Source organism: Chrysemys picta, chromosome 6, assembly GCF_011386835.1.
Source record: "Chrysemys picta bellii isolate R12L10 chromosome 6, ASM1138683v2, whole genome shotgun sequence".
Classification (NCBI taxonomy): domain Eukaryota; kingdom Metazoa; phylum Chordata; order Testudines; family Emydidae; genus Chrysemys; species Chrysemys picta.
Genome location: NC_088796.1, coordinates 24,390,820 through 24,411,666, shown reverse-complemented (window position 1 = coordinate 24,411,666; position 20,847 = coordinate 24,390,820). Strand labels below are relative to the sequence as shown.

At 42.8% G+C, this 20,847-nt stretch overlaps 1 protein-coding gene across 26 annotated transcripts in view; it reads left to right on the top strand.

Annotated features, from left to right (window-relative positions):
* The window catches only part of PRLR (prolactin receptor), a 341,587-nt gene that overhangs the window by 306,505 nt on the left and 14,235 nt on the right, over positions 1–20,847 (top strand). For all 26 annotated transcript variants that reach the window (XM_024108363.3, XM_042845475.2, XM_065598856.1 and 23 more), the window contains 6 exons: positions 2,033–2,151; positions 2,951–3,083; positions 7,406–7,575; positions 9,610–9,776; positions 10,509–10,650; positions 12,407–12,536. In XM_024108363.3, coding sequence (XP_023964131.1) covers positions 2,082–2,151; positions 2,951–3,083; positions 7,406–7,575; positions 9,610–9,776; positions 10,509–10,650; positions 12,407–12,536 — 812 coding nt within the window. In that variant the 5' untranslated portion in view covers positions 2,033–2,081. The remainder of the gene's footprint in view (positions 1–2,032; positions 2,152–2,950; positions 3,084–7,405; positions 7,576–9,609; positions 9,777–10,508; positions 10,651–12,406; positions 12,537–20,847) is intronic.

The following is a 20,847-nucleotide window of genomic DNA, read 5'->3' as shown; positions in this document are numbered from 1 at the left end:
AACTATTCCTTCAGAGCTATGAGGCTGGTTGTCCTCCTACTTATACCAGTGTAATTCTGCTGATTTTAGTGAGGTTGCTCCTCATATACACTGGTGTAAACAAGAGGAGAATCAGCCCCCATCTATCATTTGCGTCTGGTAAGTTAACCATGAAGCTGTATTATATTTTCCATTGTTTCTTTTGTCTTTCTGAGGGGCTTGGGCCCTTTGGGGTGTCATCTGCTATGCTGGGGTTTAACTGAGCCTCCCCTGCTCAATCAGCCTATTCTGCCAGCCTGGGTTCCCTTTACCTGGCCTTGCTGGGCTAGGCTCACAAGCCTCTTCCAGCCAAGCACACAGGCAGGGCCACATCCAGCTGCACAGAGAGACAGAGATCTGCTCTGGAAAGATTCAACCTTAGGGGCTCTCCCCAACACTCTGGTGCCCACTTCCTTTAAGGGGGACAAACCCAAAGTTTTTATGAAATTCTCCCCCTCCCTCAATGTGGAGGGAGATCTGCACAACTTCTTGCCTCTCCCCCCCAGTTAGAAATTACATAAACTGGGTTATATTATAAACAAGCAATAAGTTTATTAACTACAAAAGGTGAATTTTAAGTGAATATAAGAGATAACTGACAGAACAAAGCAGGTTACTGACCAAATAAAGCAAAATACGCAAGCTAAGCTCGATATACTTAAGAAACAGGTTACAAAATGTAAATTCTCACCCTAAATGTTATTTTAGGCAGATTGCAAAGTTTCTGTGGTTCAGAGTTCCAGTTATTTTCCTTTTCAGACTGGACCCCTGTCTCAGTCTGGACTCCCCCCCACCCTTACCTTCCCTTCAGATGGCTTTAGCAGTCTTTCTTCTTGGGCGGACAGGCCATGGAGAAGAGGAGTCCCATTTGCCTTCCTCCCCACCCTTAAATAGGATTTACATAAGGTGGGAATCCTTTGTTTCCCAAACTTGACCCCCCACTTCCGTTTCAGTGGAAAGTTACAAAAAATCCCAGGTAATGTTCAGTATCAGGTGCCAAGACCACCTGACTCTGTAGTATCACAGTGTCCATGAGTTAGTGGCAGTATGGCGGGTCCGCAGGAAGGCCAAGCCTTTTCACAGTCCCTTGTCCTTGCTGATGGGTCATCAGTCCTGTCTGGCTTTTCCATTGTTGTACCTGAAGTGTTAGCAGTGGTAGCATAGTTGAAATACAGATACATAGTCAATATTCCTAACTTCAGATACAGAAAAGATACAGGCATACAAATTGGATAATCACATTCAGTAAATTATAACCTTTCCAATGATATCTTACAGGACCCATCTTGCGTAAAGTACATCTCAGTTATGTCATTCATATCATAAGCATATTTTCATAAAGAATATGGAGTGAAACATCACAGTCTTGATTTGTCATTTACATGCAAAATTGAGTGCAACAGAAAGAGTGAGTTACATGCACTGACATGGCAGCATCATTTGGTGGATGGCAACTGAGGGACAACTGAATTCAGTATTGCCAAACCCAGCAGCTCAATAATCATGAGTTAGTCCCCTCAGAATCATGAGATTGGCTCAAAAGTCATGCGAGTTTAAAAAAAAAAAATAATGATGGGTTTTTTTTATTTGCCTTCCAGTTTTTGAGCCTTTAGGGTTCAGTTGGGTCATGTTCTCAAGCTGTTCTCTGCAACCACAATTTAATTACTTTTCAAGTGAAGTGGAGATTCACATGTAATTGCATGAATCTGAGAGCTGGAGCTTTAAAAAGGCACCAAATATCATAGACACATGATCAAATCACAAGAATAGACCATGCTGTGAATTCTAATTGTGGTGCTGCTAACGACTGGCTGAATGACCTTGAGTAGGATACTTAGTCTTTCTGTGATTCATCTTCCCTATCTGGAAAATTAGGGACTATAACTCTTATTGGATTACAGAGGTGTTTTGATGATTAATTAGTTCAAGTTTGCATAGTGCTTTGAACACATAATGATATACACACACATGCCAAATACTATTATTAAATGTTGCACATTGTCATATTTTTCAGCTATCCTCTGATCCTACTTTCCCCGCTGGAGGAGGAGTAGGTAAACAACATGAAGCAAAACTTGGCATCATCAGTTAGATTTATTTTGCTGCTTTTTCTGAACATAGAGTGTTTGAATGGTAAGTAGAAAACTATACAGCACATTATTTTCCCAAAAGCAGTTTGTTTAGAAAATTCTGAAGATAAATCCTGGCTATCCTGATCCTCATTGAAACCTATACAATTTCAAATGACCAATTCTCTTAAGAACTCCTGTACAGAGATTTTGAAAATGGCTTGATTTACTCTTGTGAAAGTTTTAGGGTCAGTAAGTGATAACTTAGGGATGTCTACACAGCAAAGAAAAACCTGTGGTTGGCCCACGCCAGCTGCTTTGGGCTCATGGGGCTCGGGCTGTGCAGCTCTTTCACATTGCTGTGTAGACTTCCAGGCTCGGGGTGGAGCCCAAGCTCTGGGACCCTCCCACCTTGCAGAGTCCTAGAGCCCAGGGAGTCTAGTTGCTGAGTAGACATACCCTTAGAGATAGTATTGACAGACACCTGTCCCTTCCCCTCCATTCTTCTTAGGACTTGTCACCATGAAAATGTGAATAGCAACGTTAATGAAAAAGTGGCCTGGAACTTTACTAAAGTAATAAATAAGCTTAGAAGGAGAAGGCACATGTATGCAAATTTGAATACACTTTTTTCTTAGAGATTATTGACCAATGTGTTCTTTATTTTAATAAGACATGTTTTTAAATACTATTGGATTCTACGTAATAGTAATTCACTCATTCAAGTTTGCCTTTACACAGTGTACTGTATCCAACCCATGGAATCTATCATCTCCTTACACCTCACCTTCAGTACTACCTAAATGTGTAATGTATGATATTTGTAAAGCTTTTTAACTAGGTTGATTTCTGCACTTCCACAGAGCAATCACCTCCTGGAAAGCCTGAGGTCTTGAAGTGTCGTTCTCCAGAAATGGAAACCTTTACTTGCTGGTGGAAGCCTGGCTCAGATGGAGGACTTCCTACCAACTACACTCTGCTCTACAACAAGGAAGGGTGAGAAGCTGTGGATAATTATTCTGTAGATTATTACTTTGCTTCATATATATTTACAAACCTCAAACTCTCTTTAAACTGTCTTTAAATTGCAGGTAATTATCAGATGACGAAGGTGTTGTGACAGAATAGGGGCGTAGAGGGGTTTTGTTAGGGTCGCCTCTCTCTGGGGCGTCTGGGAGCCAAGCCGCCTCACTGCTGAGGTCTGCTGAGTCAGGGAACTAGCCCGGTGAGACAGGAAGTAGTCAAGGGCTCAGGCCCTCAGGCAGGGGCTGAGCAAATAGTTCCAGAACAAGCCCGGGCCCTGGGTCAGGGCGAGGCGGTAAACAAGCAGTCTAGAGCTCAGGCCCCAGGCAGGGGCTGAGCAAGTAGTTCAATATCAGGCCCCAGGCCCTGGGTCATGGCGGGGCAATACACAATCTGGAGCTCAGGCCCCAGGCAGGGACTGAGCAACTAGTTCAGGAATAAGCCCAGGCCCTGGCTCAGGGCGGGGCAACACACAATCTGGAGCTCAGGCCCTCAGGCAGGGGCTGAGCAACTAGTTCAGGAATCAAAAACCCAGACTCTTGGTTCTGAGCATCTGGGGCAAGGAGGAGACTGCCACCCGTAAGTGGGGTGGCAGGAGGGACACAGGCCCGCCCACTCCACTGTGTCCCAGCCCGGGGCCCTAACAGGCTGCCTGCTGCTGTGTCAGTGGGGATCCTGGCCGCAACACACTGACATTGGCTCTGGGTGTGCCGCAGCCAGACTAGGGTCAGCTGCCCCCAGGCTACTTCCTACCTCCCCCTCTTGCAGTACCTGCATCTGGTCGGTGTCCTCCAGGGAATCAAGGACCATGGGCTCCTCAGGGTACTCAGCAAGCGGTAGGCTTGGCAGCTCCTCTGGGTCGCTTCTCTCCAGTACGGTTAACAGCTTCTCTGGGGTCTGGTCGCCATCAGGCCTTGACTGGTATGGCCAGTCCTCGGGTCGGTCACAGGCTGCAGGAGTCTCCCCAGCAGGAGCTAGGCCCCCAGCGTCTGGTTTCTCCGGCAGCCAGGCAGCTTCTGAGCCCTGGGATGCGGCTTTTATACTTCTGGTTCTGCGCTTTGACCTTTGGTGGGCGGGCGCAGGCTCCAGTGGCTCCGCCCACTTTGGCAACCAGAGGGGCTTGTCCCTCTCTGGGGCAGCTGGGAGCCAGGCCGCCTCACTACAAGAGGAATATGTCCATGTCGATTTGTGGATTTCGTTTTTGTTTTATGAATACTTGTATTTCAAACTCTGTTTTGAATGTAATCTTTAGTATGGCTTTGAGTGTTCCTTCTGGTAGCTGGAAATTGACAATTAGTGGGGAACCTGTATTTGGAAAGCTGTTACAAACCCATCAACATTAAATAGCTCTACCCTGGAGAAACAATGAGGTTGCTTCAGCTGTGTCATTGACTTTGAATGAACTCTCTACACATAAATCTGTCTGTGGGGAGAGTGCTGACATTCCCCTGGTCTACGCACATGGCTGGGAGAGTTGTAGTTAGTCCACCTGACCAAAGAGAGACAGAATTTGTTTTTCAAAAGGGTGTTTCTCTAAGCAAAGGGAGTAATTTCACTGCCAGGAACAGAAGACACAGCCAGTGGGAGTGCCTTCTCTAAAGGACTTGTACCAAACCCAGGGACTCATTTTCCATAGATCTGTGTGTGCATGTTTAAGAATTCCTTTGCTTTACTGCCACATTGTCCAGTGCTTAATTTGCAATGAAAGAGGTGCTGAGGCTCAAGCAACTAGGTGCCAGGGCTCAAGGAATTTTTTGTACTTTCATAACTGATGTGGCAAGCCCTGGCACAAAATAAGCACTGACATTGTCCCTGAGAGGGCGAACTTGAAACCAGAGCTCCCACAGCCAGGTGGTCTCTGAGGGGAACATGTCTAAATAACTCGGGGGGCTCAGGCACCAGTTCCAGGTTCTAGGCATCTGGACTGCAGGGTCCTACTGTCCAAGAAGGGTGTCAGACATGGGGTCTGCATCAGGGAATGCACCTGAGACCCAGAGTTAGGAACAGTGTCCAGTCACTACCCAGAGAACTTAGCACCACATGGGATTCAATGGGTTGGATCTGGTCACGCAGACAGTGTTGTCCATTCCAAAAGCAGAACTGGTCCAGGTTGTAACAGATATTATTTAAGAACTATGTAAAAGTGAGGTTTATTTTAAGCATGAATTAGACATCTGTGCTTGTGAAAATAAAAGCACGAGATGTGCAAATGCATGTTCCCTATGTGCAAGAGGAGCTGTAGTCACTCCCAAGTCACTACTGATGTTGGTAATTTCACTGAAAGCAGAATCTTTTCTGATTAATAAAGACAGAATCTGAAGTTAGTTTACATAAAGAGAATGTGTTCTAAATTCACATTTCTGTCATTTACATTTCGCTTCAGTGGCTCAGTATATTCATGCTGTCTGTCAGGTCTCCATTTAAGGGTTCTTTCTTTGGACATACTTGTGTGAAGATCCTAAATTACTTGTACAGGTGCGGGAATGAGATTGACCAGTAATAATAGTAATGGGCAAGTGACTGTGTCACAGAAACCACCATCTCAGTTGTCATTGAATGGTAGACATATTGGTAGTCTTTGCAGACAGACCATGGAGGCAGTTTGACAGAGTAGTGAGAGTAATTGCTTTCACTGCTGTTCCCCGTGTTGTACCTGATCTGTACATAAAAAGTGGGCTTCATTCTCTGGGGCTCTCAATCCTGCACCACTTTCACAAGCACTAAAATTCACTCTTATAATATGGAATGAAGGTCATGCTCTTTTTTGCTTTTACACACATCTCTAAGACACTTTTGATTATATACTGACTAAGGGCCCAACACTGATCTGTGCTTATGTAAGACCATGGGGAACACAAGAACCCTCCCCAGCTACTGCATGAGGGCAGATCTCAATCCTTCCCTGTGAGCAGCAGGAACTGGTTCCCAACTGGATAGGGGTGGGGAGGTTACAGGGCCATAGCCCTGCTCCTTCCCATCATTGGTCCATGGAGCAAGGCAGCACAACAGGGGAACCAATATGCCCCATGGCACAGCTATGGGAGAGATTTGCCTCCTGGGTCATCATCTCAACCAGTGTTCCTCTAGGCATTGGTGCAGCTTTCTATGGCCTCTTGTACCAGGCTGTGTGTCAGTCACACAATCTAGCACTAAATGAATGCAAAATAATGCTATTGCCAAAAGCACCTATAAGAAATAGGAGAGTTAGGTATAATGAACTGATACATTTTTATTTTAATGAGATTATAACATTAAAAATTAGACAAGGCATCTTCTTGTCTGCAGGCAGAACTGACCTGATTAAAGTAATAAAAAATTCTCCTCTATCATAATGCTAAGTAATGAGACTTTCAGGTGGAAATATTTAAAGAAAATATTTGACAACATGCTGTCTTCAAACCAGGGGTGATAGTAAGTTAAAGGATTTACTGGTATGTTGGAGTCCTGAGCAGGGGTGTGGCCTCAACCGGAAGGGGCGTGGCCTCAATCAGAAGAGGCAGGGCCTTTAAATCAAGGTTTAAAGGCCCTGGGACTCTGGCTGCGGCTAAGAGCCCCGGGGCCTCTAAATCACCCCCGAGCTACCAGATGCAGAGGCGGCTGGGAGCCCTGGGGCTCAGGGGTGATTTAAAGGACCCAGGGTTCTGGCCGCCGCTACTGCAGCAGAGCTCCGGGCTCTTTAAATTGCCAATGGAGCCCTGCCGTCGCTACCCCGGGGCTCCAGCAGTGGGACTTGGGAGGCAATTTAAAGGGCCCTGGGATCCGGCCACTTCAGAGAGCCCGGGGCCCTTTAAATCGCGAGCCTGGGGAAGCCAGTCCGGTCTGGCACGGCGTACTGGTTCTTGCTGGTACGCCAGACCGAACCGGCTTACTTTCACCTCTGCTTCAAACCAAGTGACTGTCTTTGATTTGCCTCTAACTTCTTGTTCTTAAACATTTTAGAAGTGTTTTGGTGTTCTCTATAATATTCTGTTTTATGGCTCCATGTCAGGCAAACCATCTCCTCCTCCATTTTAATAGCATACAATTAGTTATGACCTGTATAATTACTAGTTCTAAAAGAACAGAGGACAAGTTCTAGCCCTGTGTAGTTCTAGTAAAGATAGCCCCAGTTCAGCAAAGCAGTTAAATTAATGGGACTTGAGCATGTACTTAAGTGCTGTGCTGTAACAGGAGTGCATACGTGCTTAAAGTTAAGTGTCTGTTAAAATGTTTTGCTGAACTGTGGCCACTCTTAGTAAATCAGATGCTTTACTTAATTTCCTGATGACTGATCATTTTTCATTTTTTAATTTCAGAAAAGAACAAATTTATGAGTGTCCAGATTACAGAACTGCAGGTCCCAATTCCTGTTACTTTGACAAAAAGCACACCAATCTCTGGACATCTTATAACATTTCTGTAAAGGCAACTAATGAGGTGGGAAGTAACATCTCTAACCCTCATTATGTGGACGTGACTTCCATAGGTAAGAGGGGGGAAAAACAGAAAATAAAGTGGAGATAGGCAGGAGCTGGGAATCATAGAATCAGAGAAATCATAGAAAGGTAGGGTTGGAAGGGATCTTGAGAGGTCATCTAATCCATCTTTCTGTGCTGAGGCAAGGCCAAGTATACATAGACCACCCCTGACAGATGTTTATCTAGCCTGTTCTTAAAAACCTCCAAAAATGGGGATTCCACAACCTCCTTGGTAATCTGTTCAAGTTCTCAACGATCCTTAGAAAGTTTTTTTCCTAATATCCATCTTAAATTTCCCTTGCGTCAGACTAAGCCAATTACTTCTTGTCCTACCCTCGGTGGACACAGAGAGCCGTCTTCTTTATCACAATCTTTTACATATTTGAAGATTGCTATCATGTCCCACTTAAACCTTCTTGTCACTAGACTAAAGTGCCCATTGCTTTCAACTTTTCCTCATAGGACATGTTTTCTAAAGCTCTTATCAATTTTGTTGCTCTTCTCTGGACTCTCTCCAGTGTGTTCATAGCCTTCTTAAAGTGTGGTGCCCAAAATTGGACACAGTACTCCAGCTGAAGCCCCACCAGCACTGAGTAGAATGGCACAATTTCCTCCCATGACTTACATATGACACTTCTGTTAATACACACCTGAAAATGTGATTTGTCTTTTTCGCAACTGCATCACACTGTTGGCTCATATTCAGCGTGCAATCCACTATAACCCCCAGATCCTTTTCTGAAGTACAGCTGCTTAGCTAGTTATTCCCCATTTTCTGCATTTGATTTTTCCTTCTTAAATGTAGTACTTAACACTTAAAGTTCCGAACTATGCCATCTTGTTTCTGAAACTTTAGCCTGAAACTGCTGATTGTGAAACGTCTTAATTTGATGGTGAGGGAGCCTTGTAAGAATGGCATTGATCAGCAGATCATGTGCATTCATTTTAAATATGTATGTGTCTGAAAACCGTATGATGTGTGTATTATTTATAAATAAATAAACCTTATTAATTTTGACTGATAAATTGGCACCAGGTTTAATCAAAATTAGCTCATGTTTTCCCAATGGTTTGCTGACAGTTAATGCAATTCCATAACAATTCAGATTCTAAATTAGGTTATTTTATCTCAGTGTCTTCCGATCAAATTTTGCTCCATTTACAAATGTAAAGATATTTTTCTAGCTGCTAGCCCTGAAAACTCAGTCAGGATTTTGAAAGCTAAATCAGGTTCTTCCTGACTTGTGTTTCATAACTAGTACTATGTCTCTGTGGGGTAAATGTTTCTGTTAGTTACTGTATTAAAGGGATGATTTGCAAGAGGGCTGAATTTTTTTTTTTTTAGTCCCAGTCACATGTCCTGGCTCAAAGTCTCAAAGATCAATGTCTCTTTCACAACACAGGAATTATTGCCCACTGCTGCCATGAGGTAACCCTAGGCACCTTCTTCTGAAACATATTAGTGAGGGACAGACCTTACTTTTCTAGGTACAGAGGTTCCTGGTGGCTCCTTAAGCCCTGTCGGAAGTGTTACTAGTACAGTATTTTGAATTAGACCCATATTAGAGAATTGCGAGCCCTGCTCTTTAGTTTATTTTACACTCATACCTTAAATATTACATTCAAAGTGGTAGGGGCTCCAACCCACACTCCTAACATCATCCTGCTTTCAGTGTGTTACCGAATGTACATATTATATTGATATAAAGATACTCAGTCTATTATCAGGCCAGACGGTTTCATTCTATGAAAACATCTATAGTTTTATGCAAGTTTGCGTTTCTGTAGCCTGACAGATTCAGCAGAAAGTGTAAGAGGAACATGAGCAATACTGTGGCAAGTCAACAGCCAGTTCAAACATACTCAAAAAGAGAGAAAGGAAGCCAGAGAGCTACTGGACTATTCCAAACCCCTGTTGTCTTTTTGATTGGCTTTTCTTATTTAATGTAAATTGATGCTTCCTGAAGCAACTAAGTTAAAATACTAGACGATAATAGGAGGCTTCTTTGGTGATTTCAGTTTTTGATCTTTCATTTGTACAGTTCAGCCAGATCCTCCTATAAACCTGTCTCTGCAAGTAATACAATCAGCTGGGATAGTGTATCTTTGGGCAAAGTGGTCTCCACCTCCATTGGTTGATGTCAGATCTGGTTGGCTTATACTTCATTATGAATTACGCCTAAAGTCTGAAGAAAGGGAAGAATGGGAGGTAAGGAAATGGCAAACTTTCATAGTGAATGTTCTCTTTTCTCTAGTTCATATATCTGAACTCTATATCTTGATATTATATACAGTGTGGTGTCTGACCAGGGTCAGGGTAACCAAGTAAGGCTATCCAAATATGACCATTAAAAAGAGGAGAGTATTTCTGTGGTTTGGAGGGAGAGAAAGTAAGAATTCCAGATATGTACATTGTTGTCCTAAGAACTACATACAAGAGAGAGAAACTGACTACAAGACTGAGAGTACAGTAAATTTTCCTTGCAGTGGCTATCTTGAACGTGTCTATCTCAGAGATACTAGGGAAAAAATCACACTTCATATGTTCCTTACATCATGGAGTCAGATTTGGTGAAAAGCTGGCTCAGTGGGCAGCAGGGCTATATTTCTCTTGCTCTGACATCTGAAGTGGAGTTGTTATTATTGGAATGAGTGAAAACTAAACTGGTCCTCAGAAATCTAAAATAAGCCATATGTTCTAGACTCCTGAAGAAATCTTGGTCTCATTGAAGGGAGATTTGCCATTGACTTCCATGGGTCAGGATTTCACTCTTACTTCTTTGTAGTGCCCATTCTTTAAAGTCTGTGGGTGAAATCCCGCTCCCACTGAAGTCAATGGCAAAACTCACATTGACTTAATGAAACCAGGATTTCACTTCATGATTTGTATAGAAAAATGCCCCAGTTCCTTATGGTTTCTATATTTTTGATTCCTCTCCAGACTATTTTTGTTGGACAGCAAGCACATTATAAGGCGTTTAAATTACATCCTGGATTGAAATACATTGTACAGGTTCACTGCATGCTAGACCATGGAGAATGGAGTGAATGGAGCTCAGAAAGTTACATTCAGATCCCCAATGGTGAGTGGCTGACAATCTTTCTGTTAATTTCCTTTTAAAATCTCGGTGATTCCAGTGTTTGTGAAATGTTCCAATGTAGCAGCCCTGAATACTAATGTCCTCTATACACAGGAAATGTACAGTACAAGAGAGAGCAGCAGTGCAACCCTGATAATATCCAGGTATGACACGGTTGTTCAGTTTTCCTGATCCATTAGTCCTTGGCCTCATTGTTGAGACTGACAACTACAGGTGCTATTTAATGACATTGTGATGGCAGGCTTTGGACATTTGTTAACTGGGAACTGGACTGAAATCATCAGCTCATTTCAGACAGGGCACGAAACTGCATTCACCATAATATGGTAACAATTTTTTACCAACCTGGTGTGTGTTTTAGTTGGTGGCCTAAATATGATAGACCTCAGATCTTGTTACCAAACTCCTTAGCCATGCTGTTGCTGCTAGTCACCTCTGCTGTTTTATTAATTATATTTTTCATGTCTTGACATGGAATGTGTTGGCAATGATTAAAATTTTCACACGTGACTAAGGAGCCTAAGTAAGTCCTATTTTCAGAACTGACTTTTAGGCACTTTGGAGCATTGAAAATTAAAGGTCCCAATCTCAAGAATTGAAAAACAAAGATTCTCAATAGCTTGAGACCATTATTCACCTCACGTGCACAATCACAACAGCGTTACTTACTGCAGTGTTTCAATCAGCATCATGCTACTTGATGTGTTAACCTTTGTCCTGCTGTAAGTTTTTTGTTTGAGTCTCTAATAACATCAGTGAGACACCAAACAGGTCACAATAAATCTTCTGTGGCTGTGATCAGACAAGTAGCTTAGGTCTCTAAGTACCATGTATGAGGTCACTAAGCAAGGAACACATAAGTGCTTCCTTTTTCTTCCTTTTTCTTATCCCTTAAAGGCAACTCAGCCTGGTTTGGGGCTGCAGGAGAGAAGGGACAACACTGGTGAGAAGACACACATGGGCAAACACTTGGAAGGAAAATGCAGCTTAATCAGCTAGACTTCTTTTGCTGATTTGTTTTTTGTTTTTCTTAACAGAGTTTTGGGATGATGAGTAGAGAACTAAAGTGTCCTTTTTTAAAGTGGTTTATATAGAATAATCTGAAGATAGACAAACATATCTAGAGTGTATGTACCTTAGGAACTCAGATGTTCCCCATTACCACAGTATCTGAGCCCCTCACAAACTTTAATGTATTTATCCTTACAACATCCCTGCGAGGGAGGGCAGTGCTGTTATCCCCATTTTTACGTACAAGGAACTGAAGCACAGATTAGCCTAGTCTAGTGCGCTAACCACTGGACCTTCCTTCCTTCTCTACTGATGTAGAAGTGAAAACATGTTTTTTCTTGTACAGTAAATATACCTAAGTCTGACTGTCCTGTACCTCCAGGGCCGGCTCCAGGCACCAGCTTAACAAGCAGGTGCTTGGGGCAGCCAAGGGAGAGGGGCGGCACCTGCGGCAATTCGGGGGTGGCAGGTCCCTCACTCCGTCTAGGAGCGAAGGACCTGCCGCTGAACTGCCGCCGCCGATCGCAGCTTTTTTTTTTCCAATTGCCGCTGCCGATCGCAATCACGGCTTTTTTTTTTTTTTTTTTTTTTGCTTGGGGCGGCAGAAATGCTGGAGCCGGCCCTGGGTACCTCTCAATAATTTATAAATTCAGGATTGATATTATTCAGTGTACTGTACTGTATAACAGTTAAGTTTATTAACTAGATAATTTATGCATTTCTACAGGGCAGCCCCCTGGAAAGCCTGAACTACTGAGGTGTCGTTCTCCAGAAAAGGAAACTTTTACTTGCTGGTGGAAGCCCGGCTCAGATGGAGGACTTCCTACCAACTACACTCTGTTCTACAGCAAGGAGGGGTAAGAAGCTGTGGATAGTTATTCTGTGGCTTATTATTTTATCTTATGTACGTTTACAGAACCTGAGTTCTCATTTGTTCTTAAATTGTAGTTAATTATCTGGAGAGTAAAAAGTAATTTAAGATTTTTGTAAAAATTAATTGTATTAGGAAGCAGCAGTAGCAACTTCATAATTGAGATTGCAGCAGGGTTTCTGTTTAAAGCCACTCTTTCAAAATGCACTGAAATATTCTATGCAGTGTTGTTGTAGCCATGTTGGTCCCAGAATATTAGTGAGACAAGGTGGGTGATGTAATATCTTTTATTGGACCCACTTCTGTTGGTGAGAGAGACAAGAAGAGCTCTGTGTACACTCAAAAGCTTGTCTCTCTCACCAATAGAAATTGGTCCAATAAAAGATATTACCTCATCCACCTTGTCTGTCTGGGATATTCTGACAGTCTTCGCCAGATTGCCTTGAAAACTGCTATGCCACTATAAGGCCCGGGCTACAGTTTGTGGTACAAATTTGGGGTCCTTTGGCCAAGGGGCTCCTGAGACACAAGACCACCCAAAATTACCTGTTTTTAAAATTACCATCTTTATATCGAGCCTTTCGCACAGAGATCCATAGACAATGGTAGGGTAGAGCGACACAAAATATGATCATGGTAAGGGCATTCCAGAGATACAAGTGTCTGGCACCAGAGTCAATCTTCAAAAATTTATGGATAAAAGTTATTCAATATGTTTGTTTAGTTCTGAGAAGCGAGCTACTTTTGGCTTGTCCCAGCATTGTTCATGCTTGAGCAATGAGCTAACTTAATGTTGGAGTGTGTAGCTGTCTGCTGAGAGCAGGTTCATTCAGGAAGTGTGCAGACACCAGGTCAAACAGTGAGAGACAAAGTGTGGAGCCCACATGCTCATCTTCCTGCTTCTTAGAGGGAGCTGGGAAATGAACACAATTCCTGCAGTCACGGACCTCCTCCCCCACCCCTAATTAGGTTATGTCTACACTAGAGCTGGAAGGGGTAAATTCCAACTTAAGGAGACATACTCATGCTAGCTCTGATCGAGCTAGCGCACTAAAAATAGAAGTGCATCCATGGTGGCACGAATGGTAAGAGGAGCTAGTTGCCCCAAGTATGATCCCATCAATACTTTAAGTACGTATGTGGGGCAGCTAGCTCCTCCCACTGCTTGCGCTGCTGTGTCTACACTTCTATTTTTAACACACTAGTGTTAGAACCCAATGGCAATAAAAAAAAGCTTAGCAATCCTCTCTCCACGCCGGTAAAATCCTCAGTGCATATATCCTCAACCGTAGCATAACTGCACATAAAAAAAACCGTAGGGTTTCTCGCTTTGCCCCTGGGAGGGGTTTTTGCATGGGGTGTATAAACCCTCGGTGGTAACAAAGAAAGGCTTAGCGTCCCTCCCTCTGGCCCAGTGGGGTAACATTGTAAGCTCCGGTGCCCGCTTGGGCAGCATAAAATCTTAAGTAACTAAAAAATTTGTAAAAGCAATACCAACAAGTTGTAACAACATGTTTAAAAAACAAAAGGGTTCAACTGCGGACTCGGGTGTCCCGCAGTCGTGGACAACGGCGGCGTTCATGGTGGGGTCAGGGCTGAATGCACGGGCAATAGGCAGTGCGAACACGAAAGTCCCGCTGCCTGGCCTGCTGGTGTCACAAAAGGTTGGTGGTCCTAATGCCCGAGCTACAAAAGGGGCAACAAAACCCCAGTTGCCTCTTTTACAGGGGAATGAGGACCAATCCCGGCTGGAGAGGGCTCTCACCAAGGTAAAATACAATCCCTGGGCTTCCGTCACAAAGCTTCAAAAAAGTGTGCATTCTTGGCAGAATTTATTAAGCCTGTATGCCAAGTATAAAAAGCAGAAGGGTAAAAACCTAGGGGCAGCTGTAAAATTAATATAAACTGCAGCAGCTGTGTGATATCAAATATTGTCAAAACAAACAAAAAAAGGTTAAAAAAAAATCAGTGTGCACCCAACAACTAGTAAAAATTAATCAATTAAAAGCGCAAATTACTAACCAGGCAGCAACCCAAGCCCATGCCCAAAACAAGTTGCAGGGTCTTAAAACAAAACTTCCAGGCAAAAAAAGCAAAACGCACCGCCTAAAAGCACTGGCTAAGCAAGTACGGGGTCCTTCAAAAATTCTTCAAAAATTTAACCATTCATGCTCAGCATACGCCGCAACGGCAGTGAGTCTGCCATAAAAAAAAATTAAACAATTAAAATGCCAGTTGGCCGTGCGTTCTGTCCAGGTGGCAAGCCTCACGAAAAATAACTCGGGTAACCCTTGTAAGTAATATTGTTTAAAAAAAAAACAACCAAAAGTGGTGGGGGCTAGTTAAAAAGCCCACCCTCCTTGCTAAATTGGAAATAAAACAAAGCCTGTGCCCATAAAAAAAAAAAATCAGCAAATAAAGCAAAATCAGGCCCAAACAAGCAGGCAGGCAACAAATAAAAAGTGGGTTAAAAGCCCTAAGGGCATAGTGGCAAAAGTAAAAAATAGCAGTAAATACAGGCATCAAAATTTCAAATCCCCAAAACACTACTTAAAATAGAAAAATCTAAGTTAATAAAGGTATCGTGTTAAAAAATAAGTAAGTTATTTAAAAAAAAAATAAAAAAAAGTTAACTATAAATGCTAAAAAAAAACCTAAACAATTAAAGATTGTAAAAATGTTCAAAAAAAATTTTTTTGGTTTCTTTGCACCCATTCTAAAAAAAAAGGGTCCTTTTCCAAAAAAAAATTCTATAAATAAGCCAGGCAAAAAACCAACCTAATTTAAATCATTAATGTATAAACAATTTAGTCAAATTTGCTAAAAAAAACTTAAGGGGTGTCTATTAAAACTTAACTGCCCCCAAATGTATATACATGTAATCTATGTACAGCTATATAAAAATTAAAGCAGTGTCAGGGGTGTTAAAAAAAATAAAATTCATTGGTTTTGTTTTTAAATAATACCACTAAAATCCATTTATATCTTTCACTCAAAGTTGCAAAACCAAAAAATGGTTTTGGCCAAACACAAATAACTCAAGTGTTGTTTGGCTTTAGTATTTAACATTTAACCCTTAAGGGGTAACTTAATGCTTTACAAAATTTAAAATGACGAAGAGTCCTGTGGCACCTTATAGACTAACAGACGTATCTTTTTACAGATCCAGACTAACATGGCTACCCCTCTGAACATTTAAAACGTTTTTAAATAAAAACAAAAATCATGGCTGCAGCAGGGCAGTCAAAGCCAAAAAAAAATTCTAATTTTTTTTTTTTTGGTAACAAAATGGCAAATAAAAGCTGTAGTAAACAAAAACAACAACAAAAAAACCCAGTGCCCCACACTAAGCCTTAAAATAGCTCTGTGTAATCAAACTGTCACTTTGCTAAAGGTACATAAAATTTCTGTAAACACAAAAAAAACCAGTTACACCTTATATAAAAATTAATATGCCTAATGTTCTAAAAATTAAATGATAAAAAATGCATTTTCCCCAAAACATGTGCAATGTATATTATAATAGGGTTACCATTCGTCCGGGTTTCCCCGGACATGTCCGGCTTTTGGGTCTTTAAATAGCTGTCCGGGGGTAATTTGTAAAAAGCTAAAAATGTCCGGGATTTCCCCCCGGACGGCTATTTAAAGATCCAAAAGCGCTGACAGGGCAGCCGCGCCGGCTGAAAGCGATACTGGGAGCAGCAGCATGGAGCGGCTGCGAGAGGCAGGTGCGGGCGGCCCGGCTCCCCCTGCGTGGGGCTCCCCTCGCCCGCCAGGGAGCGCGAGCTCCTCCTCTGCAGCGCTGCCCGCCGCGGGGCTGGGGCTCTCCCAGGGCTCTGCCCTGCACACGCCCAGCACCCCCGGGGCTGCTCCTGCCTCCCGGGGCTGGCCCCAGATCCCCTCCCCCGGGGGGCTGGGGTCCTGCTGCAGCTTACGCCCCTCTGCCTCCTCCGCAAGGCAGGCAGCCCTGGGGGGTTGAGGCCGTGCCACCCCTTCCCCAGCTTCCCTCCAGCAGCCCCCGCACCGCCCGGCCGAGTCTGTTCAGCCCTCGGCCCCACCGGGTCCTGCCCTGCTTCAAGCAACCCCCCCACACACACACACCGTGCGGTGGCCGGGACTGGGAGAGCCGCAGCAAAGCCTCCCCCGGAGCTGGTGCAGGAGACGAGCTTGGCTCTCAGCCCAGGCTCCGGTATCAGCCTGCAGCCGGGAGCGGAGCCACCCACCCCGCCGGCTCGGCTCGGCTCAGCCCAGCCCTGCTCTTAAAGGGACACGGACCCCACCGTGGGGGGTGTCACCTCACCCCCTCCCCCGCCTGGGGGGCCCGGTGAGGGGGGTGCTCGGCACCATAGCAGCGCAGAGGGGAGGCCAGCGATGCACCTTACTCTCTCCTGCACTGCCAGCCATGGTCTTGCCTCCTTTCCCCAGCTCTGTGAGGCACTGTACACCTCAGAGCAGCAAATGGTAGCAGATTCTGCTGTCTCCAAGCAGAGTCTAGCCCTGAGTGTTTATTTCCACAGCAGTGAGTTTTCGGTTTGGTGCATTCACTCCTGATCTCCCTGGTAAAGTGTAACAAAAGCCCTTGGCATTCATTTTCTCAGTGTTTCTGGGAATACCTTTTTCAGTTTCATAGATTGATCTGGGATCTTTCTTTTGCTGTTTCTGGAGAGAACTGTTGACAGCAGGGAGATATGTCCCTGACTAGAGGACAGGAAGCAAATTTGACTAGACCAGTTGTGACTTCCTTTTTATTTGTTACTATAAAATGTATTACACACAAATAGATTGCTAATGAGCTTCCACCTTTGGGTTTCTGGAAAACAACTCACTCTAATACTTAGAAGATGCAGGGACCTTTGGTCTTAAAAAATGAAACATCAGACTCATGAATTTGGAGGAAGTGCAGTGGTCCATTTATGAAATTTCTAAAAACATGATTCAAAAAATCCTTCTGAGACCCCAATAGCCTTACAATAGAAATAGAAAGTAAAACAAAGACATTCTTGATCCAGGTCAATTAGAGCAGCGGTTGTCAATGTTTCCAGACTACTGTACCTCCTTCAGGAGGCTGATTTGTCTTGAGTACCCCTCACTTAAAAACTATTTGCTTACAAAATCAGACATACAAATACAAGTATCACAGCACAGTATTACTGAAAAATTGCTTATTTTCTCATTTTTACCATATAAATTATCAAATAAATCGTGACTTCCAGATTGAGAAACACTGGTATAGTATATAGAGCAGTATAAACAAGTCACTGTCTACGATGATGGTTGCATATGCTTCAATAATTAGTTTGGCAAGGCCTTCTATATCAAAGTTGCACACATTTTTATACAATATCAGGCAAACCAGCTTGGATCTCTCACTATTCATGTCTCTATACTAATTGTGCTCTGCATCATTGAACAAAAAAGTTATTTAACTGAGCTTGAAATTTGTCATTATACTGAGATTTCTAAAAATACCCTTCTAGAAAAACTTCCATTTGGCTTCCCAGTAAAGAAAAGGACTTTATATAGCTTGTTTGTTTGAACTTCGAGGCCCATACAGTCCCTGAAATGACACTGCCTTGGTTAGTGTTGTGCCCCATTTCTCACAGTACTCATGATGTGTTGGATTGTCACAGCCCAGCTCAGCCGCACAAGGGAGTAAATATTATCTTTTCCAAGTAGACCCCGCTGATATGGGGATGCCCCTTTAAAGGAAGGCCCCGGGACAGGTATGGACAGGGGAGTCCCTCCAGTGGAGGGAGAGGTGAGTGTCAGAGGTAGGGTTACCATGCGTCCGGATTTTCCCAGACATGTCTGGCTTTTTGGTCCTCAAATCCCCGTCCAGGAGGAATTTCCAAAAAGCCGAACATGTCCGGGAAAATAGGGAGGCATGGTAAGGGGACCGCCTCCTCCCCGTGCTCCAACTTTCCTGGCTCCTGCCGCTCTCTACCGCGGCGGGGACCGAAACAACTTCCCCAGTGCAGCAGCCGGGGGGCGGGATGGAGGAGGAGGAATGTGGGGTGCTCGGGAGGGGGCGGAGTTGGGGTGGGGAAGGGGAGGAGTTGGGGCGGGGCCGGGGGCAGGGAAGGGCGGAGTTGGGGCGGGGGCAGGGTCCCATGGAGTGTCCTCTTTTTGCACTATTGAAATATGGTAACCCTATATTATAAAAGGGGTTAAAAAATGCAAAAACATACCATACTACTTAATTAAAATCCTATTAGGGCTCCAAAAAAAGCCACAATAGGTTGTGTTTTCTTTTTCAAATGTTTTAAAAGCAAAAATTAAAAGTTAAAAGTAATCAAATCTCTGGTAAAAGTTAATTGTGTCCCTTTTAAAACAAAGTCTCTAGGCTGCTAATGGCTTTAAATCCAAAAGCAAGCCAAAAAGTGTCTGTATTAATGCAAATTACCTAACTAATGAAGGCAAAAGCCATTAAAACCTGGCCTGCCTATAAAACAAATACAAAAATATAAGCGGGTAATTCCTCTGTAATGCCTGCAATCAGCAAGGGTATTTGTAAAAAAATATATATATTTTAAGCAATAATCTGACACCCCCAAAGGGGTAAAAATACGGTTGGGTTTTTTTTTTTTTTTTTGGTCTTTCAAAAAAAAAAAAAAAAAAGCTAATACCAGCTAAAAAGCAACCCAAAATACCATAAATCTACTGTCATAATAAAAATTGTATTTTGTGTTCTATGTTTTGTCTTGTGTTGTTTGTCTTGTTGCTAGCACTGTTGTGTATCAAATGCTGCAAAAAACATTCTCAGGTAGCACACACCATATTAAAAAAAAATTGGTTTTAAAGCAAAAATTATAAATACTATGAACCTAAAGATAATTAAAAATAAATTAGGCTCTCTGTCCCAGCTACAAAACAGCCTAATACAAAAACAAATAAAAATAAAAAATCATACTGCAATTTCACATAAAATGTACTAAAAGGCAAATACTTGCTTTGTCCACCTTAAAACACAAAATGTTTTGGATAATACTAAAAAACACTAAGATTTTAATACACTTGCTAAAGCAAAAAAAAATCACTGTTTAATACTTATCAGTACAAATAAATGCAGTATGTTTCTAGCATAGTAAGGCCAAACCTTTTAATTAAAAAAATTATCAAAATTGCACACCAACAGGCTCTAAAAGCAAAAATATAAAAAGTTAGCCCACTCCCCATATTGCACATAAAATCCTTCTGGGTACGCCAAATCTACCCTAAATTCAATAAAATCGAACTCTGTTCCTCCTATGATGGCCTAAAGTAAAATAAAAAGCCCTTTAACAAGTAATAGCAATCCCTAATCCCTAAACGCAATATAGTTGTTGTAACCTCCTAAACCAGGCAAACAATATCCACAACAAAAATTAAAAAGGGCTGCAACAAAATAACTAATAATTTTAATGGTTTTCACACGTGCCTCAATTTCCCCAAATAGGTGCATTTATGTTGTCCCTTTTCTTTCCCTTTGGCTTTGTTAACAAAACCGGGAGTAATACGAAAAGCCCCAAAACATCCCAAACAAAAGTGGTAAAACCGTTCTTGCTGCTTCAGGCCTGCAAAATCCTTCATTGCAATATAATCCTCCTCCGCTTAGCCCCGAGTCTGCAAAAAATGGTCCTAAAAAAGCACCTCCACATCTCTCCTCACCCCCACCTCCCCACCAGCAGTGGTGGCAAATTTTACCAGCCACCAAATAAAAGGCAGCCACTCAACGGTAAATCCTCCGTAATGCACTTTAAAAGCTTTAAACATTTATTTGCCTCTAAAACGCTTCCAAGTCCCAGCCTTCCTTCCCAATTGTACCGGGGGGAGGTCACCCTCCAACTTGCCCTCCTTATCCAACTATTGTCCCCCCAAAAAAGGCAAACCCTAGTAAGCTCCTTGTGGAATGGGGCTAATTCGACAGTCAATATTTAAAATATTCAGCAGCGGGCCATAAAAAACAAGCAGCTAAAACAATTTTAAAAGGTCATGGGCCTGGTCACAAGTGCAAATCTTACCCACCTTACAGTGGCCACCTCCACCCTCAAACATAGTGCCAAATTGGCCCTCCACATGCAAAACACCTTGCAAAAATTAATTAAAACCATAATTAAGGCCAAAAACCAACTAACTTAAAATTCTGTGTGCTCCAAATCCAACAATATTTAACCCAGCAAATTCATAGCATCGAAAAAAATTTGCTCCATAAAGCCTGGCCCAAAAAAATCCATTCCCACTCAAAAATTCCCCCAAAACAATAGCCTTTTCGCTACTCCTAAAAACTCACTAATTAAAAGTGCACAGGCATAGCCTGC